The sequence below is a fragment of the Manacus candei genome, unplaced genomic scaffold (assembly GCF_025592945.1).
Source record: "Manacus candei isolate 608988 ecotype Guabito, Panama unplaced genomic scaffold, ASM2559294v1 h1tg000084l, whole genome shotgun sequence".
Classification (NCBI taxonomy): domain Eukaryota; kingdom Metazoa; phylum Chordata; class Aves; order Passeriformes; family Pipridae; genus Manacus; species Manacus candei.
This window is the reverse complement of record NW_026138132.1, coordinates 3,075,798-3,100,879: the sequence shown is the minus strand read 5'-3', so window position 1 is coordinate 3,100,879 and position 25,082 is coordinate 3,075,798. Positions and strand designations below refer to the sequence as shown.

At 52.3% G+C, this 25,082-nt stretch overlaps 3 protein-coding genes across 7 annotated transcripts in view; 1 reads left to right on the top strand and 2 right to left on the bottom strand.

Annotated features, from left to right (window-relative positions):
* The window catches only part of LOC127481985 (ribosome-binding protein 1-like), a 150,349-nt gene extending 130,643 nt beyond the window's left edge, over positions 1-19,706 (bottom strand). Inside the window, exons 1-4 of the mRNA XM_051811907.1 lie at positions 19,514-19,706; positions 19,010-19,112; positions 18,404-18,804; positions 16,010-17,686 (exon numbers count right to left, since the gene is read on the bottom strand). Of these exons, the coding sequence (XP_051667867.1) occupies positions 17,154-17,686; positions 18,404-18,804; positions 19,010-19,092 (1,017 nt within the window). The 5' untranslated portion in view covers positions 19,093-19,112; positions 19,514-19,706 and the 3' untranslated portion in view covers positions 16,010-17,153. The remainder of the gene's footprint in view (positions 1-16,009; positions 17,687-18,403; positions 18,805-19,009; positions 19,113-19,513) is intronic.
* LOC127482007 (coiled-coil domain-containing protein 81-like) overlaps positions 1-24,180 on the bottom strand; it is a 237,585-nt gene extending 213,405 nt beyond the window's left edge. Inside the window, exons 1-5 of one of the 2 annotated variants that reach the window (XR_007908397.1) lie at positions 24,044-24,180; positions 23,037-23,098; positions 21,941-22,094; positions 21,484-21,740; positions 19,987-20,349 (exon numbers count right to left, since the gene is read on the bottom strand). Coding sequence is in view for 1 of the 2 variants with exons in the window: in XM_051811939.1 (XP_051667899.1) it covers positions 20,260-20,349; positions 21,484-21,740; positions 21,941-22,094; positions 23,037-23,098; positions 24,044-24,149 (669 nt within the window). In the remaining variant the exon portion in view is untranslated. Of the gene's footprint in view, positions 1-19,711; positions 20,350-21,483; positions 21,741-21,940; positions 22,095-23,036; positions 23,099-24,043 lie in introns of those variants that run through there. The other variant, XM_051811939.1, reaches the window with a different exon arrangement.
* On the top strand, positions 10,400-14,595 carry LOC127481975 (uncharacterized). Of its 4 annotated transcripts, none has more exons than XM_051811885.1 (7): positions 10,401-10,690; positions 11,184-11,294; positions 11,680-11,802; positions 12,031-12,123; positions 12,213-12,311; positions 13,427-13,613; positions 14,449-14,594. In XM_051811885.1, the coding sequence occupies exons 1-7, from the start codon at positions 10,543-10,545 to the stop codon at positions 14,510-14,512; spliced, it is 825 nt and encodes a 274-aa protein (XP_051667845.1). In that variant the 5' UTR covers positions 10,401-10,542; the 3' UTR covers positions 14,513-14,594. The 4 variants fall into 4 exon arrangements, with proteins under 4 accessions (XP_051667846.1, XP_051667845.1, XP_051667843.1 ...); XM_051811883.1 differs by having other exon boundaries at positions 10,404-10,690; positions 11,004-11,294; positions 14,449-14,592; XM_051811886.1 differs by lacking the exon at positions 11,184-11,294 and having other exon boundaries at positions 10,400-10,690; positions 11,692-11,802; positions 14,449-14,595.
* Positions 24,181-25,082: the final 902 nt, after the last annotated feature.

The following is a 25,082-nucleotide window of genomic DNA, read 5'->3' as shown; positions in this document are numbered from 1 at the left end:
AGCCAGGTGGGGAAGAGGGGGAACCAAAACTAACCTGGGATCGTTTGGAGCCAGGCTGGGAGAGCTGGGAGTGTTACCCCGGAGAAAAGAAGGATCCAAGGAGATCTGAGAGCACCTTCCACGGCCTAAAGGGGCTCCAGGAGAGCTGGGGAGGGACTGGGGACAAGGAATGGAGGGACAGGGCACAGGGAATGACTTCCCACTGCCAGAGGGCAGGGTTGGATGGGATATTGGGAAGGAATTCTTCCCTGTGAGGGTGGTGAGGGGCTGGGATGGAATTCCCAGAGAAGCTGTGGCTGCTCCTGGATGCCTGGAAGTGTCAAAGGCCAGGTTGGAGCAACCTGGGCTAGTGGGAGGTGTCCCTGCCCATGGCAGGGGTGGAACTGGATGGGCTTTAAGGCCCTTTCTAACCCAAATCATTCCATGACTCCACAACGGGCTTTCCCAGAGTGCAGTGGCACAGACACGTCCTCCACGGCACCAGATGGTCCAGCTGAACCTCTCAAGGCCCAACTGAACCTCTCATGGCCCAACTGAACCTCTCATGGTCCAACTGAACCCCTCAAGGCCCAACTGAACCCCTCATGACCATATAACCCCCTCCAGCTCTGCCCATCCCATTGACCCCCCACGAGCTCTGGGTTGGGCAGTGCCTCTTTCCCAGGTGTTTCCCTCCTCCCTTCCCAGCTCCTCGCTGCTTCCTTGGTTAACAAAGGCCTTTCCACGATACTTTAACAAAGTTTTATGTGGTTTAATTTTCTTTTATTACTTTGCAGCCGCTTTCCAACTGCTTCGCCCGGCGAGGCGACGAGACAGAGCTCCCAGTAAAGGCCCATCCATCACTGCCTCGTTTGCCTCCCTTTCATCTCCAGCCACTCTCCAATCAACAATTGGACAACTGATGCTCCTGAGCTTGCAATTAGACCCAGGCTTTCTGCCCCTGATGAAAGGAGATTAATTAAATCAGCTCTTTTTCACGACTAGAACAAATGCGGGAACGTTTTTGGCAATTTTCTCCTTCTTTTCAACCTGTTAATTTAAGGCACCTGGCGTGGAGAGAGTGTTTTGGCCTGATAGAAAACAATAAACTGAGATTTATACACTGGAGCCTTATGGAAAGGCTTCTTTTTCCTTCCCACAACCCAAATTACGGAATAAAACAACATGAGATGGGGAGTGAAGTTTATCACCTTTAGCACCAAGAGTGAGGGAGACTTCTGTGGTGAACTTTGCATTTTTTAACCACACCTGGGAGAGAGAGAGAGAGGCTAAAACAGGATAATTCCATGGGATAAACTGACTCCATGAGATCAGATTGACAGGACGAGAAGAAACGGCCTCAAGTGGCAGCAGGAGAGGTTCAGGTTGGATTTTGGGGAAGATTCCTTCCTGGAAGTGCTGGGCAGGGCTGGAGTCCCCATTCCTGAGGGGGGTTAACAGCCCTATGGATGCGGCACTTGGGGGCACGGGTCAGTGGTGGCCATGGCTTGGACTCAAGGATCTCAGGGGGCTTTTCCAACCCAAATGATTCCATGGGTTTTATGCTTTTTGGAGTAGGTGGGACAGTGAAGGTGTTTGTTGGTGTCAGTCGTATTATCAGAGGCAAAGGGGCTCTGAATCCCAGCAATTCCAGGTGTGTCCAATCCTTCCCCCTTTGTCCACGCTGCAGGAACAGCTTGGATAAGATTTGGGTCTTTTTTTCACTGACAAAGCTCCGTGAAGACAAAACCCCCCAGCCCAGGGGAGCTCAGCGTGTGTCGGTTCCAAGGCAATGCCTCATTTTAGCACCATCAGCAAATTTTCCCTGGATCACATTCCAGCTCCCTGCTCTGGTCTGAGAGGTCCAACAGTGCTGAACCTCAGGCAGAGCAGAAAGACACCTGTATTTTCAGTTTTCCTGTAAATTGATGCATTTGTAGCTGTGTTTGAGGCACAGAAAGCTCTGATAAAACACCTCCTGTCTCTCTGTCCTATCCCTGGGATGGTCTGAGGGGTTGAGGTTCCTCGTGGGGATCTTGGATTAGCTGGAAGCACAAGAGTTCCCAGATCTGAGCCAGTTAAAACACACACCAAGGGACTGTATTCATAAATGAGTCATTTCTAAAGAGGATGGAAAGGAAAGGGGTTTAGCAGGAGGAACAGGGAGGGTGTACCTGGGCTTTTCCAAGTGTGCAGCTGGCATGGACATGGATCCAACATCCTCTGACACCACCAAAATAAGAGCAGAGGTAGCAGATGGACAAATGCAGCTTCTCACAGCATTGCAGAATGGGTTGGGTTGGAAGGAGCCTTAAAGCCCATCCAGTGCCACCCCCTGCCATGGGCAGGGACACCTCCCACTAGCCCAGGTTGCTCCAACCTGGTCCTGGACACTGGGTTGGAGTGGATCCGGGGATCCAGGGGCAGCCACAGCTTCTCTGGCAATTCCAGCCCAGCTCCTCTCCACCCTCACAGGGAAGGATTTCCTCCCAATATCCCATCTGTCCCTACCTTCTGTCACTGGAAGCCATTCCCTGTGTCCTGTCCCTCCAGCCCTTGTCCCCAGTCCCTCTCCAGCTCTCCTGGAGCCCCTTTAGGCCCTGCAAGGGGCTCTCAGGTCTCCCTGGAGCCTTCTCTTCTCTCATCATCAACCAGGACCCAAGTCTTTAAGACATCTAATCTTTAAGACATCAAATCAAATTTCCCTTTTCTTTGATTTCAAAGCCCCCAGTCTGAGTTTCCACCCTGCCCTTCCCACAGCCCTCCCCCGCCCTCATTACAAGGGAATCAGGCAATTATTGTCAGGCTGATAATAATTAATGCACTGATTAAAACTAAGCAATGCTGCCTTTGGAGCAGAGGAGAATCCCAAAGCCTTTCCTGCAGGAGGCTGTTTCCTTGGAGGTTTCCTTCCAGAAACATTTCCTTGCAAGGAGAAGATCACTCCTTTCTAGTGGGAGAATAAAGAATCGTTTTCTCCACAGCCTAATGGGCAAAGTCATATGTTTTTAATATACAGAGGGAAGGGCATTTTTCCTCCAGTCAGGAATTAGCATTCAGGAGCTTTAGAATGCTGATAAATCTCTGTGCCTTTCCTGTTTTTTATCCAGCTGAGGCTGTTCTCAGTCTGTGTCCTCTGAAGCCCAGGATGTTTTGCTGACTGGGATTGCTCGGGGTGCTCAGCACCAGAACCTTGGTGTTGATGTCCATGGGGTTCCCCTGCTCTGCCCAATTTCACTCTTTCCCTGTCCTGGCAGGTTCTTCATTTGACATTTTTGGGATGTGAGGGAACTTGCTGGGATCTGTCACACTCTTGTCTTCACGTGATGTTGGCATCGTTGGGGTGATGTTTGGGCTTGATGGTCACGGGCACAGGTGAAGCTGTGGCTGCCCCTGGAGACCTGGAAGTGTCCAAGACCAGCTTGGATGTTGCTTGGAATAACCTGGTCTAGTGGAAGGTGTCCCTGCCCATGGCAGGGGGTGGACCTGGGTCATCTTGAAGGTCCCTTCCAACCCAAACCATTCCATCCTGGTTTAGACGGGATATTGGGAAGAAATTCTTCCCTGTGAGGGTGATGAGGGGCTGGGATGGAATTGCCCAGGGAAGCTGTGGCTGCCCCACCCCCAGAAGTGTCCAAGGCCAGCTTGGATGTTGCTTGGAGCAACCTGGGCTAGTGGAAGGTGGCCCTGTCCAATGGAGGGGGGTGGGACTGGATGGGCTTTAGGGTCTCTCCCAACTCAAACCATTGTGGGATTACATGATTCCCAGTTTGGGGGATCTAAACTTATGGAGAGCCAGCAGAACCCACTGTCCAACCCCAAGATATTTGGGAATCTCCCTCCCTTGCTCCCACTTGGGCCAGGTGCTCGTTAGCTCAGTGTGCAGTTCATGAGCAACCCCTCCAGCCCGGGGGGTTTGTAGCTGTTTCCAAACTTCCCTCCAGGAAAAGACCCCTTTTTTATTTTTTCTCTGCCCAACCCTGGCTGTTCCATTGTCCTCCCTTGGCTTTTAAAAGCTCAGAATGGAAAAAAAAGGTAACTAGAGGGTGGAGGGAGGGAGGGATGAGGGAGAGCTGCTGCCAAACCCCACTTGTAGCGGGTCCTTTGTATGGCTGTGGTGTGGCAGCTGCTTCTGGCACTTAAAGCAAGGTATTTTGGGGTTAAAAGCAGCGTTTTTCCTCATTATTTGAAGTCTTTCCAGGCAAGGCTGTCTCGTGGTCGCTGGATCCACCGAGCTGCTCATCAGAGCACCGGCACCGAGGGAGCCTCGTGCAGCTCTGAGCTGCTCTCATCCCATCCCTTCTCATTTCCAGGGCTCCTCTGGGATCCACAGAGCAAATGAGGAGGGCAGAGACAGCAGAGATGGAGAGACTGTGGCAGGGAGGGAGCCTGCTGCTGGATTTAAAGGATGGGATCACAGCAGGCCTGAGGATATCACTGCCCTAACAGGGGTAATGACATTGCTGGGGTTTTTGGAGGAGTCCTGCTCCCACCTGTGTGCAGACCCCTGTGCTGTCACTCCTGGCACACAGCTGAAGCCCCAGAACCTTTGTTTGAGATCCATATCCACATCCAACCCCCAAAGCAACCAGTGCCAGGATGGAGGAGCTGGGAATGCCTCAGCAGGAATGTTCACCAGGCACCGGCTTCTTCTCCTTTTGTTTTTATTCCTGTGCAAGGTAAAGGCAGAAATGTCTAAATATTTGGGGTCTGACTCACTCTGTGTGTGTTTTCCCATGAACTGTGTTTCCTGGGAGGAAGGAAGCAGGCTGAAGACAAAGAGGAAAGGATGGAAAGGTTTTTAACTAGGGAATTATCCCATAATGACCCTCTGGTTTATGGGATTTGCTCCTCACTTGTTCCTGTTTTTCTGTTGGATGGATTGAGCAACCTGGTCTGGTGGAAGCTGGTCTAGGGGGTTAGAACTGGATGGTCTTGAAGGTCCCTTCCAACCCAAACCATTCTGGGATTCCTAAATCATGGATATAAAGGTTTCAAACCCTTAATATCAGCAAGGAAAAGGATGAATCATAGACTCACACAATGGTTGGGTTGGAAGGACCTTAAAGATCATCCTGTTCCACCCCCTGCCCTGGGCAGGGACACTTTCCACTAACCCAGGTTGCTCCAGCCTGGCCTTGGACACTTCCAGGGATCCAGGAAGACTCACAGGGAATTCTCTGGGAGGGTAAAGAGGAAAAGAGCAGAGTTCTTTGCCCAACCCCAGGTGAAAGGCACTCCCTGCTCCACACAAACACCTCCAGCCCACCAACGGCCAAGGGGGAAAAAGAGGGAAGGAAAAATCCACGTGGCAAAAATGCCCCCTGGATCAGTCCCAAGGTCCAGAACACAGGAGCTGGAGCTGGCTCAGCTCTAAATTGTGCCCTAAAGAACTCTTGATTGCCCCAAGGAGTGAGTCCTTCTTTGCTGCTGGTTGTTGTCCACGTTCCTTTTCTCACAGAGCTCGTCCCAACATTTCCATGGTCCTCGAGGGTCCTTCCAACTCAGGATATTTTCCACTTCTGTGATGAAACTGGGGGTTTTAAAAGGGTTCCTGGATTTCTTTGGTGCTTCCCTCAAAAAAATCCCCATTCCCTCACCCCTGTGCTGCTACTTGACACTAAATTATTTGTTCAATAAAGCACCGAGCAACAAACAGGAACCCCTGCTGGTAGATTTAGAGAAGAAATGATAGGAGCAGAGCAGATAATCTCTCCCCAGGTACATTAGGCATTTAATTTAAATTGTCTGGGTGTATTTTCTCATGTTTACATCCTCAAGCAATTTGAGATTGGCCCAGGACTGACAGAAGGAAAATATTGTTTATGTCATACAAATCATTAAACTATAAGCAATTCCATTAAATGTTTCTCCACTCTGTAGGGCAAATGAGAAAACAGCTGGTTGTTCAGTTCTGCTGAAATCTTTACCCACAAAAACACTGACATTAATACAGGCAAAAGCTGCTCTTTGCCATAGGATTGATAAGGATAATTTGCCATAGGATTGATAAGGACAGTTAAGATCCTTTCCTGTGACAGTCAAGGGATATTATGTTTGAGAACAAAGTATGTTGTTTACCTGTTTTATCTCATAACCAACAGATCTGTTACCTGGATGGGACATTTGGGGCAAGTCCAGGGAGGAACAATCTAAAAAGAAGATTTCTTGGGGATTTTAAAAGCCATTCTTCTCTCACATCTCTAAGCAGGAACAATAAACAAAAAATCACCCAGGAAAACACTGGAATCAGTCACTTAATTATTGGATTTCACACACAGGAATCAGGAGCTTGCCCTGAGCTGTCTCCTGGGGCCATTCCTGGGAGCTGAGGAGATGCTGCTTTTTGGAGGCTCCTTCATGACCCCCAGGGCAGGGCTCTGCTGAAAGAGCTGTCAGACACCAGAGTACCCCTGAGTGCTGCTGCCCAGCGGGTCCTGCCCGTGGGTTCCATGGCACAGCACGTCCTGCCAGCACATCCCTGGCCTCCCAGGAGTGCCCTGCCCGTGGGTTCCAGGTGCCAACCATCTCCCAGCACATCCCTGGCCTTCCAGGAGTGTCCTGTCCGTGGCTTCAACCATCTCCCAGCACATCCCTGGCCTTCCAGGAGTGCCCTGCCCATGGATTCCAGGTTTAGCCACCTCCCAGCACATCCCTGGCCCTCCAGGAGTGTCCTACCCATGGGTTCCAGGTTCAACCATCTCCCAGCACATTCCTGACCTTCCAGGAGTGCCCTGCCCATGGGTTCCAGGTGCCAACCTCCTCCCAGCACATCCCTGGCCTCCCAGGAGTGCCCTGCCTATGGATTCCACCTCCCAGCATATCCCTGGCCTCCCAGGAGTGCTGCCAACCCCCCACCCACTGAGTCACCCTCTGCTTTCTGTCACCAGGCTGGCAGTGGAGGGGCTCCAACAGATCCATTGCCTCCTCTTTTCCCAGGTTTTTTTCCCACATCCCGGGGCTCAGCCGGTGTTTTTTCACTCCTTCTTTAGTCCTTCAGCCCCACCTAGCGCTAAAGCCAAAGAAAAAACCTTGTTCTTTAATTAAGCCAAATAAAAAGCCTTTTTTCCCATCCCTGGAAGTGTCCAAGGCCGGGTTGGAGCAACCTGAGCTAGTGGAAGGTGTCCCTGGCCACGGCAGGGGTGGAATGGGATGATTTGAAGGTGTCTTCCAACCCAAACCACACTGGGATTCTTTCACCAGCCCTAAAGTCCAAAGCAAAGCACGACTCCTCTGCTTTGCAGGGAATTCTGCAACTCCTGGGCCTCTGCAGAGGGGTTTCGGTGAAAATGATGCCCCAGAAAAAGGGGTTTGCAGCCTGTGCTTGGAGAAACGTAGAGGCAAAACACCATCATCACCTGGTTTAGCAAACACTGCCTGGCAACCCTACACAAACATGTTCTCCATCCTGCCTTCTCCAAAAATTACGACATTTAAAATGTTCTTGAGCCCTTAAACACAAATCACTTGGAAATACTGCATTTTTCAGTGCTCTAGTCCTAATTAGGGTGGAGGAAAACATTTTCTCACCCCCCCCCCCCCATTAGAAGTGTCTTTTGGTAGAAATGTTATTTGGAAATGGAAAATTTTAAAGGCAATAATTTTTACAAGCCAGGGCTTCTGTTCTCCTTCCCATCACCTTGCCTTAAATGCAAACAAAGATCAAGAGGACGGACACGTTACATTTAAATCGTATTAAACTGGGATCAAAACCTGAATTTATTCCCTAACATTTGCTAAAACATCACAGAGCAATGACAGGCACGAGAACAGAAAGGTTTGCTGTCGACCTTCCAGCAGCCCTGATTTTTATTTCCCTGCCACGAACATGAGATTAGATCATCCATTATCAACCTCTGAGGCTACACAAATTTGTCAAGTGTTCTGCAGCAAATTCCTGCTGCAGCAAAGCTGAGAATTCGGGAAGAAATCTTCTGTGGTTCCCATTCCCAACACGTGAATTTGGGCTGTTCACTTGGGAGGGTTGGGAGGGTCCCTCCCTGGCATTTCCACTCTAAATAAACTGCATTTGGAGTCCTGCAGCCCTCTGGGCTCTGACTTACTCTGTTATCACATCAGACTTTTCATACTCACACAGACTTGCAGGTACTCGCTGTGGAAACAAATGTACTGGGCTCTGGGTAATTCCCAGCATAATTTAAGCACTAATTAAACAAAATGGATTTTTATCATGGTTCTTAAATATTTACCCAGTGCAAGGAACATCCCCCAAGATCACCACAGGAGGAACAGGAGAGTGATGCAATGTTGTGCCTTAGTTAAGACAAAGGACAACACTGCCCAGAGAGCAAGTCCACGCAAACCAACTTGGATTTTATCAAAGTGATTAATTCTTTTTCTCACTGAATGGCTAAATCCTCCCACGCTGACCAAAGGCAGATGAATGTGAGCAGCAGGGACGGATCTTTGGTTCTGTGCTGCCCCCAGCTGTCCTTAATGTAATCCTGAACTCAGAGACAAAGGTTCAGAGGTCATGGTCAAGGGCAGCACCACTGCAAAGTCAGATTAGAGCAAATATAACTTGCATAATGAGTATTTTCTCAGGATCAAACCCTACCTGTACACTGGAGTCACAGCACAAGCTTTGGCTCTCCCCAGGCCCCGCTGCCAAGAGATGGAGCTTCCTCTCCACACCCTCAATTTAAAAGGTACCACCCTCCCTTCCACCAGAAACATTGGTGAGATTGCTCCTCACTCCTGCAGGCAGAGTGAGATTCATTTAATTGAACTGATTAGCTCTTTAGGCTACCTTGGGTGATTCTGCCCAGCAGAGCTTCCCTTTGGTGACAATTCTCCAGGAGTTTAGATGAGCAGTTGACCTTTGGAACTCTGAGCTTCCCTTTGAGAACTGCCCTGCAGGAAAACCAGGGGTGCTGTGCAAGCTAAAGCTCCATTTTTTGGTGCCTTCCAGGTGATATTTGCCATAAGTTTCAGGGTGTGATCATATGTTTGATCAAACCTCGTGCCCCATCTGTGTCACTCCAAAACAGGACTTGAGGTTCACCACTGAACACAGACAGGTTTGAGGATTAACATGAAACCAGCTCATTCTATGTGGCTTTTTTTGCCAAAACCTTCCCTCAGGTAGATCCCAGAGAGGATTAGGTACCTACTCAGAGATTTTTTTCTAAAAGCCAGGCCCATCTAGGCAGCTGAGCTGTGCCAGGGCTGGCAGCACCTCTCCTGGATCCTCTCTACCCAGCTGGGACAGCAGCAGTGCCCTCAGAGGGCTGTGGCTTTGTTTCAGCACAAAATTGCTCAAAACATCTGCAGTGTTGCTTGAAGGAGCTTGTTTGACAGAGCCCCAAAACAGACTGGGAGCATTCCAGTCACCAACTGTATCTGTGCTGGGAGAAACTGTAAGAAAGGCTGGAATCCTGCTTAGGAAAAGCAGGCAGCAGTTAAGGGATACTCCAGGGCTGTGCACAACTGTAGGCTGACACTGCTGTGTAAACACGTTAATATTTAATAACATGTTAATATTTTAATAATGTTCAATGCAAAATCACCTTCTCTGGTCTCTGATATAGTGAGCCAATGTGGTAAATCTGACAGGGAAGTTTTCCAAGAGCCTTTTCAGCCAGGAGAACCAGCATTTCCACAGCAATGGAAACAAACTCTGGGCCTGGAAGCTGCCAAGGACTCCTTGGAGATGCCATGGACTCCTTGGCATCCTTGCAGATGCCAAGCATCTGCAGCTTCTCCTCCTCTGGAGGCAGAAGAGTTCCCAGGTGCCAGCCCAGGACTCCTCTGAGGGAGCTCCAGGAGGTGTTTGGTCCATGTTACAGAATGTGCTGAGTTGGGAGGGACCCACAAGGACCATCAGTCCAACCCTCAGCCCTGCACAGGCCCAGCCCCAGAGTCACCCCCTGTGCCCCAGAGCATCATCCCAACCCTCCTGGAGCTCTGGTAGCCTTGGGGCTGTGCCCACTGCCCTGGGGAGCCTGGGCAGTGCCCAACCAGCCTCTGGGGGAAGAACCTTTTGCTGAGATCCAACCTGAGCCTGCCCTGGCACAGCTCCAGCCATTCCCTGGCTGCTGTCCCTGGTCCCCCCAGAGCAGAGCTCAGTCCCTGCCCCTCCTCTGCCCCTGCCCAGGCAGGTGGAACTGCACTGAGGTCTCCCCTCAGTCTCCTCTGCTCCAGCTGAACACACCAAGTGCCCTCAGTGTCCTCACACAGCTCCAGATCAAGGCCCTGCACCATCTCCCAGGGCGGGGGCCGCACTGGAAGCCACTCAGCACCTCCATGTTTGCCCTGGGCAGAGGTGGAGTCCCGGGAGCCCCGTGCAGAGTTTCCTGGAGCAGCTCCCCAGAGATCCTGGGCTGTGCTGGGCAGGGCTGTGCTGGGCAGGGCTGTGCCTGCGGAATGTTGGGGGCTCCCCTGGAGGCGGCGGAACGTTGGCCGTGGAACCCCCCAAGAGGTCACAAAGCCAGGCCGTGGTTTCCAGCGTGGGGAAGGTGCTGTGGGCACCACTCCAGCCGTGGCAGTGCTGCAACAGTGGCCCTGGAGGCTCTGGTGGCACCCGCAGTGGCAGCGGTGACGATGCAGGGGCGACGGGCCCCCTCCGGCCGCGTCCTCCTGGGGGGGCTGAAAGCCCTGGCAGCCTTTGCAGCCCTGGCAGTGCTGGTGGCCCTGTATGCCCACATCACCACGAGGGGCCAGGTGGACAAGTCAGGGCCGTTGGGAGCAGGTAGGTGGGCAGGGAAGGACCTGTGCCCAGCACGGCCCCCACAGATCCCACAGGTCCTGTCAGGTCCCGCAGGTCATCCCTTGAACGAGCGTTTTGGTCCCAATCTTCTGTTGATATGAAATTTAACAATCATTTTTTGGGCAGTCATGCAGCAGAGCAGAGAGGGAATGGGTGGGGCTCAGGGATGGCCCCAGGGCACTGGGATACACAGATTCCCTGACCCCGAGCTGCTTCCAGGGGTCACTGCAACACCAGCGGGGCTGGGGCTGAGTTCAGGGCTGCTGTGAGCTGCAGAAACTCTTTCTCCTGACAGCTCCTGCACTGTTCAGTTTGGATCAGGATGGCTCAGGCACCTTCCAGCATGGTGCTCCAGAGAGGGAGGGACAGACAGTGCCAAGGAGCCATCCCATGTCCAAACAACAGTCAGATCCGGGGAACTACGAGGAAATAGTTCAGTTGAGCATCTCTGTTCTGTTCCCAAACGTGTCTGGAGGCAATGGAGATGCAGGTTCTGGATCTGGCTCTCCTGGAGGTCACATGGATACATCCTCCCTTTGGGAATTGCCAGCTCAGAGCCCAACTGTGAGCGAGGCACCTCCTGCAGGTGAGAGAACCCAGCCCTGCCTGTCCTGCTCCAGGATGCCCTCCCTGTTCTGGGGTTCAGGCAGCACAGGGGGTGCCCCAGGGTGTGACAACAGCTCCCTGTGGGGCTCTACTGTCAACTGTGGACAAAGGGGAAGCTTTCCCAGCTTCTCAGCTGGACCCTGCACTGGAGCTCCCCCAACACCACAGGGGTCACTGGTCAGTCCTGACCCACACCTGGGGCTGCAGAGGGGGAGGGACAGACACTGCCATGGAGCCATTCCATGTCCAAACAACAGGACAGACACTGCCATGGAGCCATTCCATGTCCAAACAACAGTCACTGCCGTCAGATCTGGGGAACTACATGGAAATATTCCAGTTGAGCATCTCTGTTATGTTCACAGACGTGTCTGGAGGCAGTGGAGATGAAGGTTCTGGATCTGGCTCTCCTGGAGGTCACATGAATACGTCCTCCCTTTGGGAACTGCCAGCTCAGAGCCCAACTGTGAGCGAGGCATCTCCTGCAGGTGAGAGAACCCAGCCCTGCCTGTCCTGCTCCAGGATCCCCTCCCTGTTCTGGGGTTCAGGCAGCACAGGGGGTGCCCCAGGGTGTGACAACAGCTCCCTGTGGGGCTCTGCTGTCAGCTGTGGACACAGGGAGGGCTTTCCCAGTGTCTCAGTCCTGACTGACAGCACAGCCCAGGTGCTGCTTCCACAGTTTGCTGTGGCAGAAATGTTTTATTCTTTCTATTAAGGTCCAAAGAACGGGACTGAACCTGGAGACATTTACTGGCAGTTGGAGGAGACGCTGACTGAGGTCCTGGGTGCCCTGAAGGAGATGCCTGATGGTGGGTCCAGGAGGAGTTGGGAAGCTGGGTTTGGGATCCCACTGAGGAGCAGGGACTTGGAACTGAACCGATGCACTTTCTCTCTGAAGTTGTGGAGCTCGAGACTGTGGAGGTACCTCAGGAAGGCCATCAGGAGGTGCCATTCCCTGGGGAAAAGCCGAGGGCTGCTCAGCCAACAGGAGGGTCAGGTAATCGCTGTCCCTCAGCCACCCGAGGGAGGAGGGTGTGGCTGTGCCAGGGACAGGTTCTGGGACCCTCTGGGCATGTGGGAGATGCTCCCTGCCTCCCACACCCTGTTCCCAGGGATTTCACAGCTTTGCCCTCTTGGGACCCCGCTCAGCAGATGGTGGGAAATGTGACTCTGGATGCTGGAACATCCCTCCCGCAGCACCTGCATCCCAGAGCGTACCAGGAGGCCCTGGAGGCCCTGGCACGACAGAAGGGATCCCTCCTGGGATCTGAGGAGTGCAGGGGGACCCTGCACGATCCTCCTGCAGCCTCTGTGCCTGAGCCATGCTGAGGCTTTACCCTTCCCTGACCCTTGGCAGTGCCAGCAGCCCCCATGCCAGGCTAGGGGAATGTTTCCCAAACTATCCAAGCAGGGAGCAGCCCTGCCAGGGGGCACAGCCTGGAGAGACAAGGCCAGAAAATTGGGGGCAGGCAAGCTCTGCTTGTGCTGCAGAAAGGGAAACCACGTGCTCTGTGTCTGGCCCTCTGAGTCCTGTGCAGGGGGAAAACATGACCCCCAGGGTCAGAGATCTCCATCCAGGCAGCACCAGCCAAGCCTGGAAAGGGGAGGTAGGAGAGCACAGGAGACATTGTGGGCAAATGTGAAGGATGCCCAGGAACAGGGAGCGAGGGCAGACACTGGGAGCACTGGATTGTGGCCACTGCAGAGTGTGAGCAAGGCTGAGAGGAGAGAGGGAGGCTCAGAGAGCACAGACTTGCAAGGCCTTCGGGAGTTCCCTTGGCTTCCTGTGAGGGGAACAGTTCCAGGCGTGGAGAAAAACATACAGCAGTTGACAGGATTTTATTTTATGGACCATATAATAACTGTAAGGGCCATATAATAACTGTAAGGGCCATATAATAAAATCCTGTCCATTGCTGTATGTTTTTCTCCACGTCTGGCACTGTTCCCATCACAGCTTCCACTGCAGCCACGGAAACATTGCCACCCAGGATATTCCCTCCTTCAGAGATGGCAACAAAGTGGGCAAGGACATTTCCTGGCAGTGTCAGCCCTCCCGTGGGATTGCCAGGGGTGAGCAGGGCACACTGACGGGCATGGTTGTTCCTCCAGGTGTGGACAAGAGGAGGCTGGGCAGGACCAACCCCAAGGCTGTGGCAGGCAGGGCACACAGAGGAGCAGTGGCTGCTGAGACCAGCAGGAAGGTCCTTCTCAGCAACTGCCTGGTGGCCGTGGCCGGGGTGCTCACGGTGCTCTTCCTCTGCCTGGTGGTCCCTGCCTGGGCAAAGGACATCCAGGGGTGAGTGAGGGGTGGGGGGCAAAGGATGGGGGGGCAGGGGGTGCCAAACAAGTCTTGGGTGGCTGTGCCAGCCGTGGGGTGTCTCGAGCTGTGCAGCTCTTGGTGCCCAGTTGGTCACTGCCCAAACTCAGATTCGTGCTGGGAGCTGATGCCCCGTTTGCTGCCCAGAGCTCTCCGTGCCCACAGCTCCCCTGTGCAGCTGGGTGCCCACATCCCACAGGGTACCCACATCCCACAGGGTACCCACATCCCAAGGGTGCCCACATCCCACAGGGTACCCACATCCCACAGGGTGCCCACATCCCATAGGGTGCCCACATCCCATGGCGTGCCCACATCCCACAAGGTGCCCACATCCCACAGGGTACCCACACCCCACAGGGTGCCCACATCCCAAGGGTGCCCACATCCCACAGGGTACCCACATCCCACAGGGTACCCACATCCCACAGGGTGCCCACATCCCATGGCATGCCCACATCCCAAGGGTGCCCACATCCCATAGGGTGCCCACATCCCATGGCGTGCCCACATCCCATGGCATGCCCACATCCCAAGGGTGCCCACATCCCATAGGGTGCCCACATCCCATGGCGTGCCCACATCCCAGGGGTGCCCACATCCCACAGGGTGCCCACATCCCAGGGGTACCCACATCCCACAGGGTGCCCACATCCCACAAGGTGCCCACACCCCACAGGGTGCCCACATCCCAAGAGTGCCCACATCCCACGAGGTGTCCACATCCCATGGCATGCCCAGAGCTGCTCTGCACCCTCCCACCCTCCCCACAGCCTGGTCATGGTAGGGCTCCAGCAGCTCCCTCTCTCCACAGGCACCTGGCAACTTGGAGAGCCCGTTTCCGGCCCCTGGGCAGCCGGGAGGAGGTGGAGATTTAGCAGTAGAGTAATAGTAAAGAGAATAATAATAATAATAAAATAATAATAATAGCGATAAGAAGAAGAATAAAAAGAATAAGAATAAAATAAAGAGAAGCAGCATAATTGTCTGGGTGGAAGTTGTGGATGGGGAAGAATTCTTGCCCCCTGCTCTGTTCTCCACACTCTGCCTGGACCCACGTCCAGCTCAGGGGCCCCCAGCACAGGCAAGACCCAGCTCTGTTAAACCAGGCCCAGAAGAGGCTCCAAAACGATCCAACTGCCCTGTGCAGAAACCCCAAGAGAGCTGGGGGTGTCCAGCCTGGAGGAGAGAAGTCTCCAGGAGACCTTGTTATGACCTTTCAGCATATAAAGGGTTTCTGGGAAAGGTGCAGAGAGTTTTTTCCCAGGCTCTGCCGTGCCAGGCCCAGGGGGAGGTTTTCCCACTGCCAGAGGGCAGGATCAGATGGGACACAAGGTAGAAATGTTTTATGGGGAGGGTGGGGAGGCCCTGGCACAGGTTGCCCAGAGAAGCTGTGGCTGCTCCTGGATCTCTGGAAGTCTCCAAGGCCAGGTTGGACAGGGCTTGGAGCAACCTGGGCCAGTGGAAGGTGTCCCTGCCCATGGCAGGGGGTGGCACTGGATGAACTTTGAGGTCCCTTCCAGCCCAAACCATTCCATGATTCCGAGATGGTGGGTAGGCAGTGGCAGGAGAAGTTGGTTTTCAAAGCTTTGAGCGTTTCTGTTGATTTTTACCAGCAGAAATTGTGTGTATTCATATATTCTCCTTCCTGACACGTTACCTACCTAAATATACATAACATAACTGGGTTGAAAATGTGAAGCCTAACAAAACCAGGGCTGAATAACAGAACTGGGTGAACATCTGAACTGCAAATAAATGCTACTCTAAAAGCCAAAAAAAAAAAAAACCAGTAGAATTCCCATAAGACACACTGCAACTTGAAATACTGCAGAAAAGCAGGTACCTCTTTCTTGTGTGTAAAAATACACCCTGGACTGACACAGATTCTTCCAGTGAACAGAACTCAGGGCTGTGCTGGAGGTTTGTAAGGCAGGGAGAAGAGACAATAAAATAGAGTGGAAAAGATCCATGGCTTGACTTTGGAGGCATTTAATGAATCAATCAGTGCTCAAACTGATTTAACTTTGGAGACATTTAATGAATCAATCAGTGCTTAAAGATCAGTGTGCAAAGGGGCTGAAGGAGCAGAAGTTGGCACTGCAGGTGTGCAAGGGATGGGCTGTGCAAGGGATGGGCTGTGCAATAGAGCAATGGGTGGTATTTGTTAATTTGGGGGGTTTCATCTAATAAAAGCCTCCCCAGGGTGGTGGTTGGGAAGCAGAACTGCCTGCCCAGGGCAATCCCAGAGCTCATCTCCGGCCTGCTGGGAGAGGGATCCTTGAAATCCCCTCATCCTGGGCAAGTTCTTCCAGATTTTCCCTCCAAACAGCTGGAGAGGGTTGGAATTGTGTCTTTACAAAACAGGGGCTCACGGGGGTGTTGGGACTGTGTGTGGGGACAGTGAGCACAACTCCTGTGCTGCACCTGCTTTCCACCCCTGCAGGGACCCAAAGGGATTTTAAAAGCTGAAGGATCACAACTCCTCTCTAACAGAGCACTTCAGCAGTGCTGGGGGTTCTGCAGAGCAGTGACATGGGGGCACTGGAGCACATTAAACGAGCCAGGATAATGTCCATGCTCCTGATATCCACAGGACACGGGATTATATCCAAACAGTCCAGCTGCTGCTTCAAACTGACTCAGATTTTGTCACAAAAATGCTCAACACTGAGCTCTCATCCCCTTTTTAGAGGTTTATTAACACAAGCAATGGTTATATCTATTAGCACAAGCTGATATCTCGTAAGAATAAAGACATTCCTGGGCAGAATTTTTAGGCTCTGTCTCTGACTGACCTCACAGCCACTGGGATCAGAGGAAGGTCATCCTGCAGCCTCACATTTCCAGGTGCTTATGTCAAATATCAAGAATCCCCTGGGACACTTTCCAACAGGAAATTTTCAACATGGAAAGCCTCGAGGTTGGATGGATTGATCCCATATCAGTCACCTGCCTCCTCAAAGGTCTGCCCTGGTCCAATGACCCCTCACAGGCTGCTGGGCAGACTCTGCTGGAGGCTCAGAAGAAGCTTTGAGCTCTCCAAATGGCAGAACATGAATCCTAAAGAGGAGGATCAGTCCCTGACCTGGGTTTGGGCTCAACAATGAGCCTTTGGACTCTCCAAAGAAGGCTTTGGGCTCTCCAAATGAGGCTCAATTGGTCAATTAGAGTCAATTCAGCTTTTTGCCAAGTCTCAAACCAAACCCAACCCGCTCTGTTCTTCCTTGCATGCTCTCACCCCTGCCAGCAGCAGCACTGGGGCTGGGCTTTGGGTTCCTTTGGCAATCCCACATCATGGGAGGCTCCCTGCTGCAGGACAGAGTCCTGGCTGTGCCCTCCAGCCCCCCAGATGGCTTCAGGGCAGGACACCTTGACCCCGAAATCCAGTAGAGCCAAGGGATCCCTGGAGATCCCCCCTCTGGCTCTGCATTCCCAGCAGGGAACAGCCCCTGGAGTGGCAGCACTTCCAGTCACGTCCCAGTTCTGCCACCTCAGGAGCTGCCCAGCCCGGCCCTGTCACTCCATCCACGGCCACAGCCCCCTGGCCACCACCTCTGTCTTCTTCAGCACGGGGGACCTCAGGGCTGGGGGCCCCTCAGGGTGCAGGGGGGGCACAAACAGGGCGGGCTCGAACCTGTATCCCGCCAAAATGCTCTTCTGGGGCTCCTTCAGCACCGACCAGAAGGCCTCAGGCCGTGGTCTGAGCCCCTGGGCTGGCTCAGGGCCTGGTGCCAGCACGACAGAGACCCCAGAGGTGGAACCCTCAGGCTCCCAGGCCTGGGCACTCCATGGCAGGGACACCCTTCCAAGAGCAACTCTCCTCTCTTCTTCTCTTCTGGGAAGAAGTTTCTTTTCTCCTTCTCTTCCGAGGGAATATTTCACTCCTCTTCTGAAACGAGCTTTCTTTTCTCTTTTTCTTCCAGAAGAAACTTTCTCTTCTCCTTTTCTTCCAGAATAAACTTTCTTTTCTCCTTTTCTTCCAGGAGAAACTCTCTTTTCTCCTTCTTTTCTGGGACGAACTTTCTTTTCTCCTTCTTTTCCAAGAGAATCTTTTGATGCTCCTTCTCTTCCAAGACGAACTTTCTTTTCTCTTTTTCCTCCACGAGAAACTTTCTTTTCTCCATCTTTTTCGGGAAGATCTTCCTTTTCTCCTTCTTTTCCAGGAAGATCTTTCTTTTCTCCATCTTTTCCAGGAAGATCTTTCTTTTCTCCATCTTTTCCAGGAAGATCTTTCTTTTCTCCATCTTTTCCAGGAAGATCTTCCTTTTCTCCATCTTTTCCAGGAAGATCTTTCTTTTCTCCATCTTTTCCAGGAAGATCTTCCTTTTCTCCTTCTTTTCCAGGAAGATCTTTCTTTTCTCCATCTTTTCCAGGAAGATCTTCCTTTTTGCCTTCTCTTCCAGGAAGATCTTCCTTTTCTCCTTCTCTTCCAAGAAAATCTTTTGATGCTCCTTCTCTTCCAAGATTAACTTTCTTTTCTCCTTCTTTTCCAAGATGAACTTCCTTTTCTCCTTCTTTTCCAAGATTAACTTTCTTTTCTCCTTCTTTTCCAAGATTAACTTCCTTTTCTCCTTCTTTTCCAAGATGACCTTTCTTTTCTCCTTCTTTTCCAAGATGACCTTTCTTTTCTCCTTCTTTTCCAAGATGAACTTTCTTTTCTCCTTCTCTTCCAAGGGAATCTTTTGATGCTTCTCTTCCAAGATGAACTTCCCTTGCTCCTTCTCTTCCAAGGTGAACTTTCTTTTCTCCTCCTTTTCCAAGGGAACTTTTTGATGCTCCTTCTCTTCCGAGATGAACTTTCTTTCCTCCTTCTTTTCCAAGAGAATCTTTTGATGCTCCTTCTCTTCCAAGATGAACTTTCTTTTCTCCTTCTCTTCCAAGGGAATCTTTTGATGCTTCTCTTCCAAGATGAACTTTCTTTTCTCCTTCTTTTCCAAGGGAATCTTTTGATGCTCCTTCTCTTCCAAGATGAACTTTCTTTTCTCCTTCTCTTCCAAGAGGATCTTTTGCTTCTCCATCTCCTCCTACCCTGCCCCTCTGAGTGGTTGTTTCCTCTCCGTGGCTCTGCTTTGACCCTTGGCCCTTGGGGGTGGGTTTACCCTTGGCTTGGTCAGTCCCAGGCTGCTTTTTTCCAGCAGCAGCAGCCCCTGGGATCGCTGGCAGCTTCCTGGAAGGACACAACAGGCTGGGAGGGGTCTGGGGCCACATCCTGCCCACAGGAACCCCACTGAGCTGGGCCCCTGGGCTGGCACAGGCTGTCCCCATGGGGCTGCACAGGAGCCAGGCTGTGCCATGGGGGGGTCCAGCAGGTCCCTCAGGGGGTTGGTGCTGGGGAAGGGGCTCTGGCTGCAGCCCTGAGCCTCCAGTCTCACCTGACCCCAGAGCTGTCCTTCATCTCCTCACCCCCCTCGTGCCAGGGCTGCTTGTCTGCCTTAGTGGTGGAGCCAGTGGGCATGGCCAGGCCAGGGAACCTCCCTGGAACCAGGAAGGAGAGACCTTTGTCAGAAGAGCACAGCTGTGATGTCTCCAGAGGCCTGGCACCCTCCCCAGTGCCAGCACTCCCTAGGCCCCTCTGGTTTGGGGCAGGGGAGCTGGGTGATGCCCCTGAGGCGACAGAGCCTCTCTCAAAAGCAGAGGGAACTTCCCAGAGCCTTCGGATCCCCACCCTCCTGCTGCACCCAGGGATGTGCCTCTCGGGCACCTCCCTCCCCAGAGCTCAGCTCCTGCAGAGCCAACCTGAGGAGAAGAGGCTGTGCTGAGCTGGCACCATCTTTGGCACGAGTCAGACCCTCATGACACTCATCCCTGGGGATTGTCCCATCAGATCCCAGAAGCCAGCTGCCCTGGCTATGGAAACGAGGTGGGGGCTGCTTTACCTTCCGTGCCTCGCCCGACAGGTGGCAAACTCTCTGTTTGCTTCCCTTTGTCCCCACCAGGGACGTCTCTCCAGGCCCTGAGATGGTCCCTGAGCAGTGACAGGGGCAGACCCACCGGTTCAAACCTGGAGGCAAAGAGGAGGCACAAGAATGAGCCACAGCACCACCAGCCCCTGTCACAGGAGAGTTTGGCACCGGCTGCTCTCCCAGGTCAGCTGTGCCCCATCCCTATGGACTGTCCTGGGAAATGGGAGCACCCAGGAAAGGATTCCTGGCCATGATGGGAAAGCAAGTGTCACCTAAAATCCTTGCTGTGCCCCCTCAGGTCTGCTCACAGGAGTGATGACCGGTCAGACACAGTGAGAGGGGCAGCTCTGCGTCCCCACAGCAGCACTGCCCTGCTCGTGAGGACAAACTGCCCCCAAACTGCAGCTGAGCCACAGGATCACAGAGTCAGCCAGGCTGGAAAAGACCTCTGGGATCATCGAGTCCAACCTGTGACCCAACCCCACCTTGTCCCCCCCACCATGGCACTGATGCCACATCCAGGCTCTGCTCAAACCCCTCCAGGGACGGGGACTCCCCCCCCTCCCTGGGCAGCCCATTCCAAGGGCTGATCCCTCTCTCTGGGAAGAACTTCTTCCCCATGGCCAACCTAAACCTGCCCTGGGGCAGCTCCAGGCTGTGCCCTCTTGCCCCACTGCTGGTTGTCTCAGGCAGAGCCTGAGGCTGCCAGAACTCCACACTCACTCTGGAAAGATGAGGACACGGCTCGTGAGCGCCAGGGAAGCAACGGGCACGTCCCGGGACACCACCAGGTCCAGCTGCTGCAGAACCTGCAGCAGAGAAAGGTGGAGATGCCAGGACATCCTCAGCATGGCCAGGGCACTGCAGTGCTTTGGTTTAGGCCTTTTCCTGGCAACCAGGTCGAAACTAAGGAAGCACCCATATCCCAACACTCCATTCTATTCTTTATGTAAGCAGAAATGTAAATAGGAGAGGGAAGGAAGCTGGACAGCAGATCTTTTCCAGCAGAGTGGGAGAAAGCGAGGCAACCTCTCTGCACATGGGTTTCTCGTGTGGAAGTGCAGGCCTGTGAGTTTTTGAGAGCCTGTTGCTTCTTCCCAATTTGAGAGTAGAGATCCGGTGGTGTGGGCTTTGCTTTCCTAAGGAAAATATTAAGATTTGTTCTGCTAGTTCTTTATTGGCCGAGGATATCTGTCCTTCTGTTTCTTTCTTTTTTTTTTGGGGGGGGGGGGTTGGGGTTCTCTTTTTTATATGTACATAGTTTTTGTAACTGTAAATAAGAGTAAATATATATATAATGTATATATATACTACTTTGCTTCTGTTATAAATATATATATATAAAAATATAATAAATATATAAATATATATAAAAATAAATATATAAAATATATAAAAATTAATATATAAATAAATATAAATATATAAAATTATAAAAAATATATAAATATTTATAAATATAAATGTATATATGTGCTGCTTTGCTTCTGTTGTAAATATATATAAATAAATATAATAAATATATAAATAAATATATATAAATAAATAAAAATAAATATATAAAAATAAATGTAAATATATATAAATATATAAATATTTATAAATATAAATGTATATATGTGCTGCTTTGCTTCTGTTATAAATATATATATAAATAAATAAATATATAAATAAATATATAAATATTTGTAAATATTTATAAATATAAATGTATATATGTACTGCTTTGCTTCTGTTATTTTGGTCTTTTAGGGGTTTTTTCCTTCCCCTGTGTTCATAAAAAGGGGGAGAAGCCCTTTTCTTGTGGTCTTGGGCTCTTGGTGAGGAGTCCACTCAGGACTGGAGGAGCTCGGGGCAGCAGGAGCTCTCCGTGGTCGAAGAGCTGGCCAGGTCAAAGGGGTGCTGAGGGTCTGCCCAAGCAGGGGGGCAAACAAAAGGCTCACCTTCGTTGTAGCCCTGTCCTGGATCTTCTTCCCAGTCATCTTCTCCAGGAAGTCAGGGTAGAACCTCATGTGTGCCCTCCTGCCCTCGATGAGGAGCACGCCCACGTCCCTGAGGACGAAGGCGGCGCCCACGCCCTTGGCCAGGCAGTGGTACAGGAGGGAGGTGGTGCCCAGGACGCAGCTCTCTGCTTTCCTCCGGGACACAGAGGCCTCCAGGGCCACCTCGGCGTATTTCAGAGGCTCCAGTGGCTTATCCCCTGGAAAAGCAGCGGAGAGAGGGGAGGAATTCCCGCAGGATCCGGCCACAGGCGCTTCCCAAGGGCTGTTTATTGCAGCCATCGCCCAGAGAGGCCCTGGGGTCAGACCTGGGGTCACACCTGGGGTCAGACCTGCTCCCTTTGCTTCTAGAACAGGAGTGTGATGCCCCCTGAGCCCAGGGAGTCACTCCCTGTCTTACCAGTCAGGTCAGTGTTGGTGTCCATGAGATTGGAGACTCCCCCGAGGTTCCTGGCCAGGTAGAACACCGGCCTCTGGAGAGTCACAGTCCTGTCCCCCACGGGGATCTCTGTGTGGGCCACATCGAAGGAGCCAAGGGTGGGAACTCGGATCCCCTGCAGCAGGAGGGAAAGGCCAAAGGTGAGAACTGGTCAGAGGGAAGAGCTGGGAATGGTTCCGTGCAGGGACGGCACCTTGGACAGCTCCCACTGTTCGGAAGTGGGAGCCCGGACAGCGGGGACAGCCCTGGGGAGGAGATGCCAAGGGTTCTCTTTTCACTTCCCTGCCTAACAAGCAGTGCTGGGGTGGGGGCAGAGGCAGCTCCAGGGTCTCCAAGGATCAGGATCAGCCCTGTGGTACAACACCCCCTCCCAGAGGTGTCACCACCCCTGCACAGACCCCGTCTGTCCCTCCGTGGGGGATTCTGATGGGGGTTTCCTGCTTTCTGAGGAGGGCAAAGGAACTGCAGACCATGCTCCAGGTCCATGGGGACTCCCCACTTCCCTGGGCAGATGAGGAGGGTGCTCAGGAGGTGAGTGTTGTCTGGGAGGGAGATCAGGAGGTGGATGTTGTCCAAAAGGGTGCTCAGGAGGTGGGGATTGTCCAGGAGGGTGCTCAGGATGTGGGGATTGTCCAGGAGGGTGCTCAGGAGGTAGGGATTGTCCAGGGGGGTGCTCAGGAGGTGGGGGTTGTCCAGGAGGGTACTCAGGAGATGAGTTTTGTCCGGGAGGGTGCTCAGGAGGTAGGGATTGTCCGGGAGGGTGCTCAGGAGGTGGGTGTTGTCTGGGAGGGTGCTCAGGAGGTGGGGGTTGTCCAGAAGGGTGATCAGGAGGTGGGGATTGTCCAGAAGGGTGCTCAGGAGATGAGTTTTGTCTGGGAGGGTGCTCAGGAGGTGGGGGTTGTCCAGGAGGGTGCTCAGGAGGTGGGGATTGTCCAGGAGGGTGCTCAGGAGGTGGGTGTTGTCCAGGAGGGTACTCAGGAGGTGGGGATTGTCCAGGAGGGTGCTCAGGAGGTGGGTGTTGTCCAGGAGGGTGCTCAGGAGGTGGATGTTGTCTCACCTTGTGCTGCAGGAGCTGCCGTTGGACGTACCTGGACACTGCATTCCAGACAGCCCTTCGCTCTGGAAAGCAAGGGAAAGCCAAGTTGTGCTCTGCTCCTGCTGGTTCTCAGCCCTCCAGCACCCCTGGCTGTGGGGCTTTGGGATGGACTGAAGTGCTGGTAATGTCTAAAACATTGGTAAAGTCATGGAAAGCCTTTTTGTCAATCTACAAGGAAGCCACTGCCCGTCTGGGACCCCCAAAGCGAACCCCCTCCCCAGTGTGCCTCCTGACTGGAATTGGGACTGTGAGGAGAACTTGAGACAAGACTGTTGTCCAGTTATCTCAGGCCTGAGGAGAAGGAAACAAGGCTCATGGGGTGGTGGAGGAGAAGAGTTTGGGTGTGATGGTGAAATCTCTCCACTCCAAACCCAAGGAGTTTGGAAATCTCTCCACCCCAAACTCCACTCCCAGAAGGTCACACACACACAGGACATTCACATGAGAGGCAGCTGAGAAGGGTCACAAACCATCAAAGACCCCCCCTGACTCATTCCTGAGCCTTCCCACCACCAGAGGACTGCAGGAGATCCAAGTGATGGAGCAAATCCAGATCCTGTCACAGGAGACTGCAAAGCTTCCCCCCACCCCAAGGGAGGTGCCTGAGAGTCTCCTGATGATCTTAATCCACTGGACTCTCTTTTGTGGGACCCTCACCACCAAGAAGACCAGAAGACCAAGAGGACCATGGGATACCCTGGAGTGGTGATATATTTTCTACTTAATCTCTCTCTGTCCCATTCTTTCTTTGCCCCCCCCCTTTTTCTTTTTTCTTTCTATTTTTCTTTCTCTGCCTCAAGTTCACTGTTAAATAAAATCCATACTGTTGACTTTGGCATCTGGTCTCACTTGCACCTTAATTCAGCATTTCTAATGATTTTAACAGCCAGGGGTGTGTGTCCTGCTGTCCCCAGGTGTCCCCAGGGCTGGGAAGGTGGGTCCTGGTGATGCTCCTGCAGTGCCTGTACCTGTGGGGGTGATGTTGGGCATCATGAAGACAGACTCCATCCCATCCCAGAAGTCCATCTTGGTCTGGTTCACGTTGCCAGCTTGATCCTGAGTGGCCACAGCCATGTTTTCAGTGTCAAAGGTGGTCACCCTGTGGATTGTGTCCTCCAGAGTGCAGATGCCACCACCCCACAGCCCCTTTTTGTCCCCACATGTCACAGACTCAGTGTGACATCACAGTGCCACCAACCTCCCTGCTCAGGCTGTTAAAAATAATGCTCTGGGCCCTCTGGGCTTTGAACTTGAAAATCATCAACCTTGGAATTTTGAAGTGTGGGTTTGTGGGCCAAAAGTGGGGGTTTGGACCTCAGATTAACTCGTTGGTCTCCCAGATGTGGCCTTTGGGGGTTTAAAAGTGATGCTGTTCTCTCTACTTTGGAGGGTTTTATTGTATAAATAAGGGGTTGTGCTTGGGAAACTCTGAAAAAATAATCAACAAATAAACCTTTGGACCTTGGAATTGTGCTCTGGGCTGAAAATTGCGTGGCTGTGCAAGGGAAGGGGTGTGCAGTAGAGCACAGCCAAGCTAAAACCCACCAGAATTCCCATAAGACATCCCCCAATTTTGGATACTCAGTAAAAACAGGTGCAGGTGCCTCTTTCTTGTCTGTAAAAATACACCCTGTGTTGACACAGATTCTTCCAGTGAACAGAACTGGGTGTTGTGCTGGAGGCTGGTAAGTCAGGGGAAATAGAGACAATAAACTACAGTGGAAAAGATAAATGGCTTGACTTTGGAGACATTTAATGAATCAATCAGTGCTCAAAGCCCAGGGTGCAAAGGGGCTGAAGGCTGAGAAGTTGATAAATGCTGGGGACTCCTCAGGAACAACTTTAACACGTAACACCAGCTGACAGGATCAAATGGGCTTATGGAGTGAACAATATCGTGGTTTGGAGGGACCTCCAGCCTCTCAAATGTTCAATAACAAAACCTTTTGGACACCAAGGAAAGGGTGATGGATCCTTTATGGCATTCAGCTGCTGCTGGGAGGATGT

Coding starts and splice junctions, on each gene's coding strand:
- LOC127481975 (XM_051811883.1), top strand. CDS start 10,543: ATGCAGGGGCGACGGGCCCCCTCCGGCCGCGTCCTCCTGGGGGGGCTG. Junction 10,691..11,003: donor GTCAGGGCCGTTGGGAGCAG/GTAGGTGGGCAG, acceptor TTCTCCTGACAG/CTCCTGCACTGTTCAGTTTG. Junction 13,614..14,448: donor TGGGCAAAGGACATCCAGGG/GTGAGTGAGGGG, acceptor CTCTCTCCACAG/GCACCTGGCAACTTGGAGAG.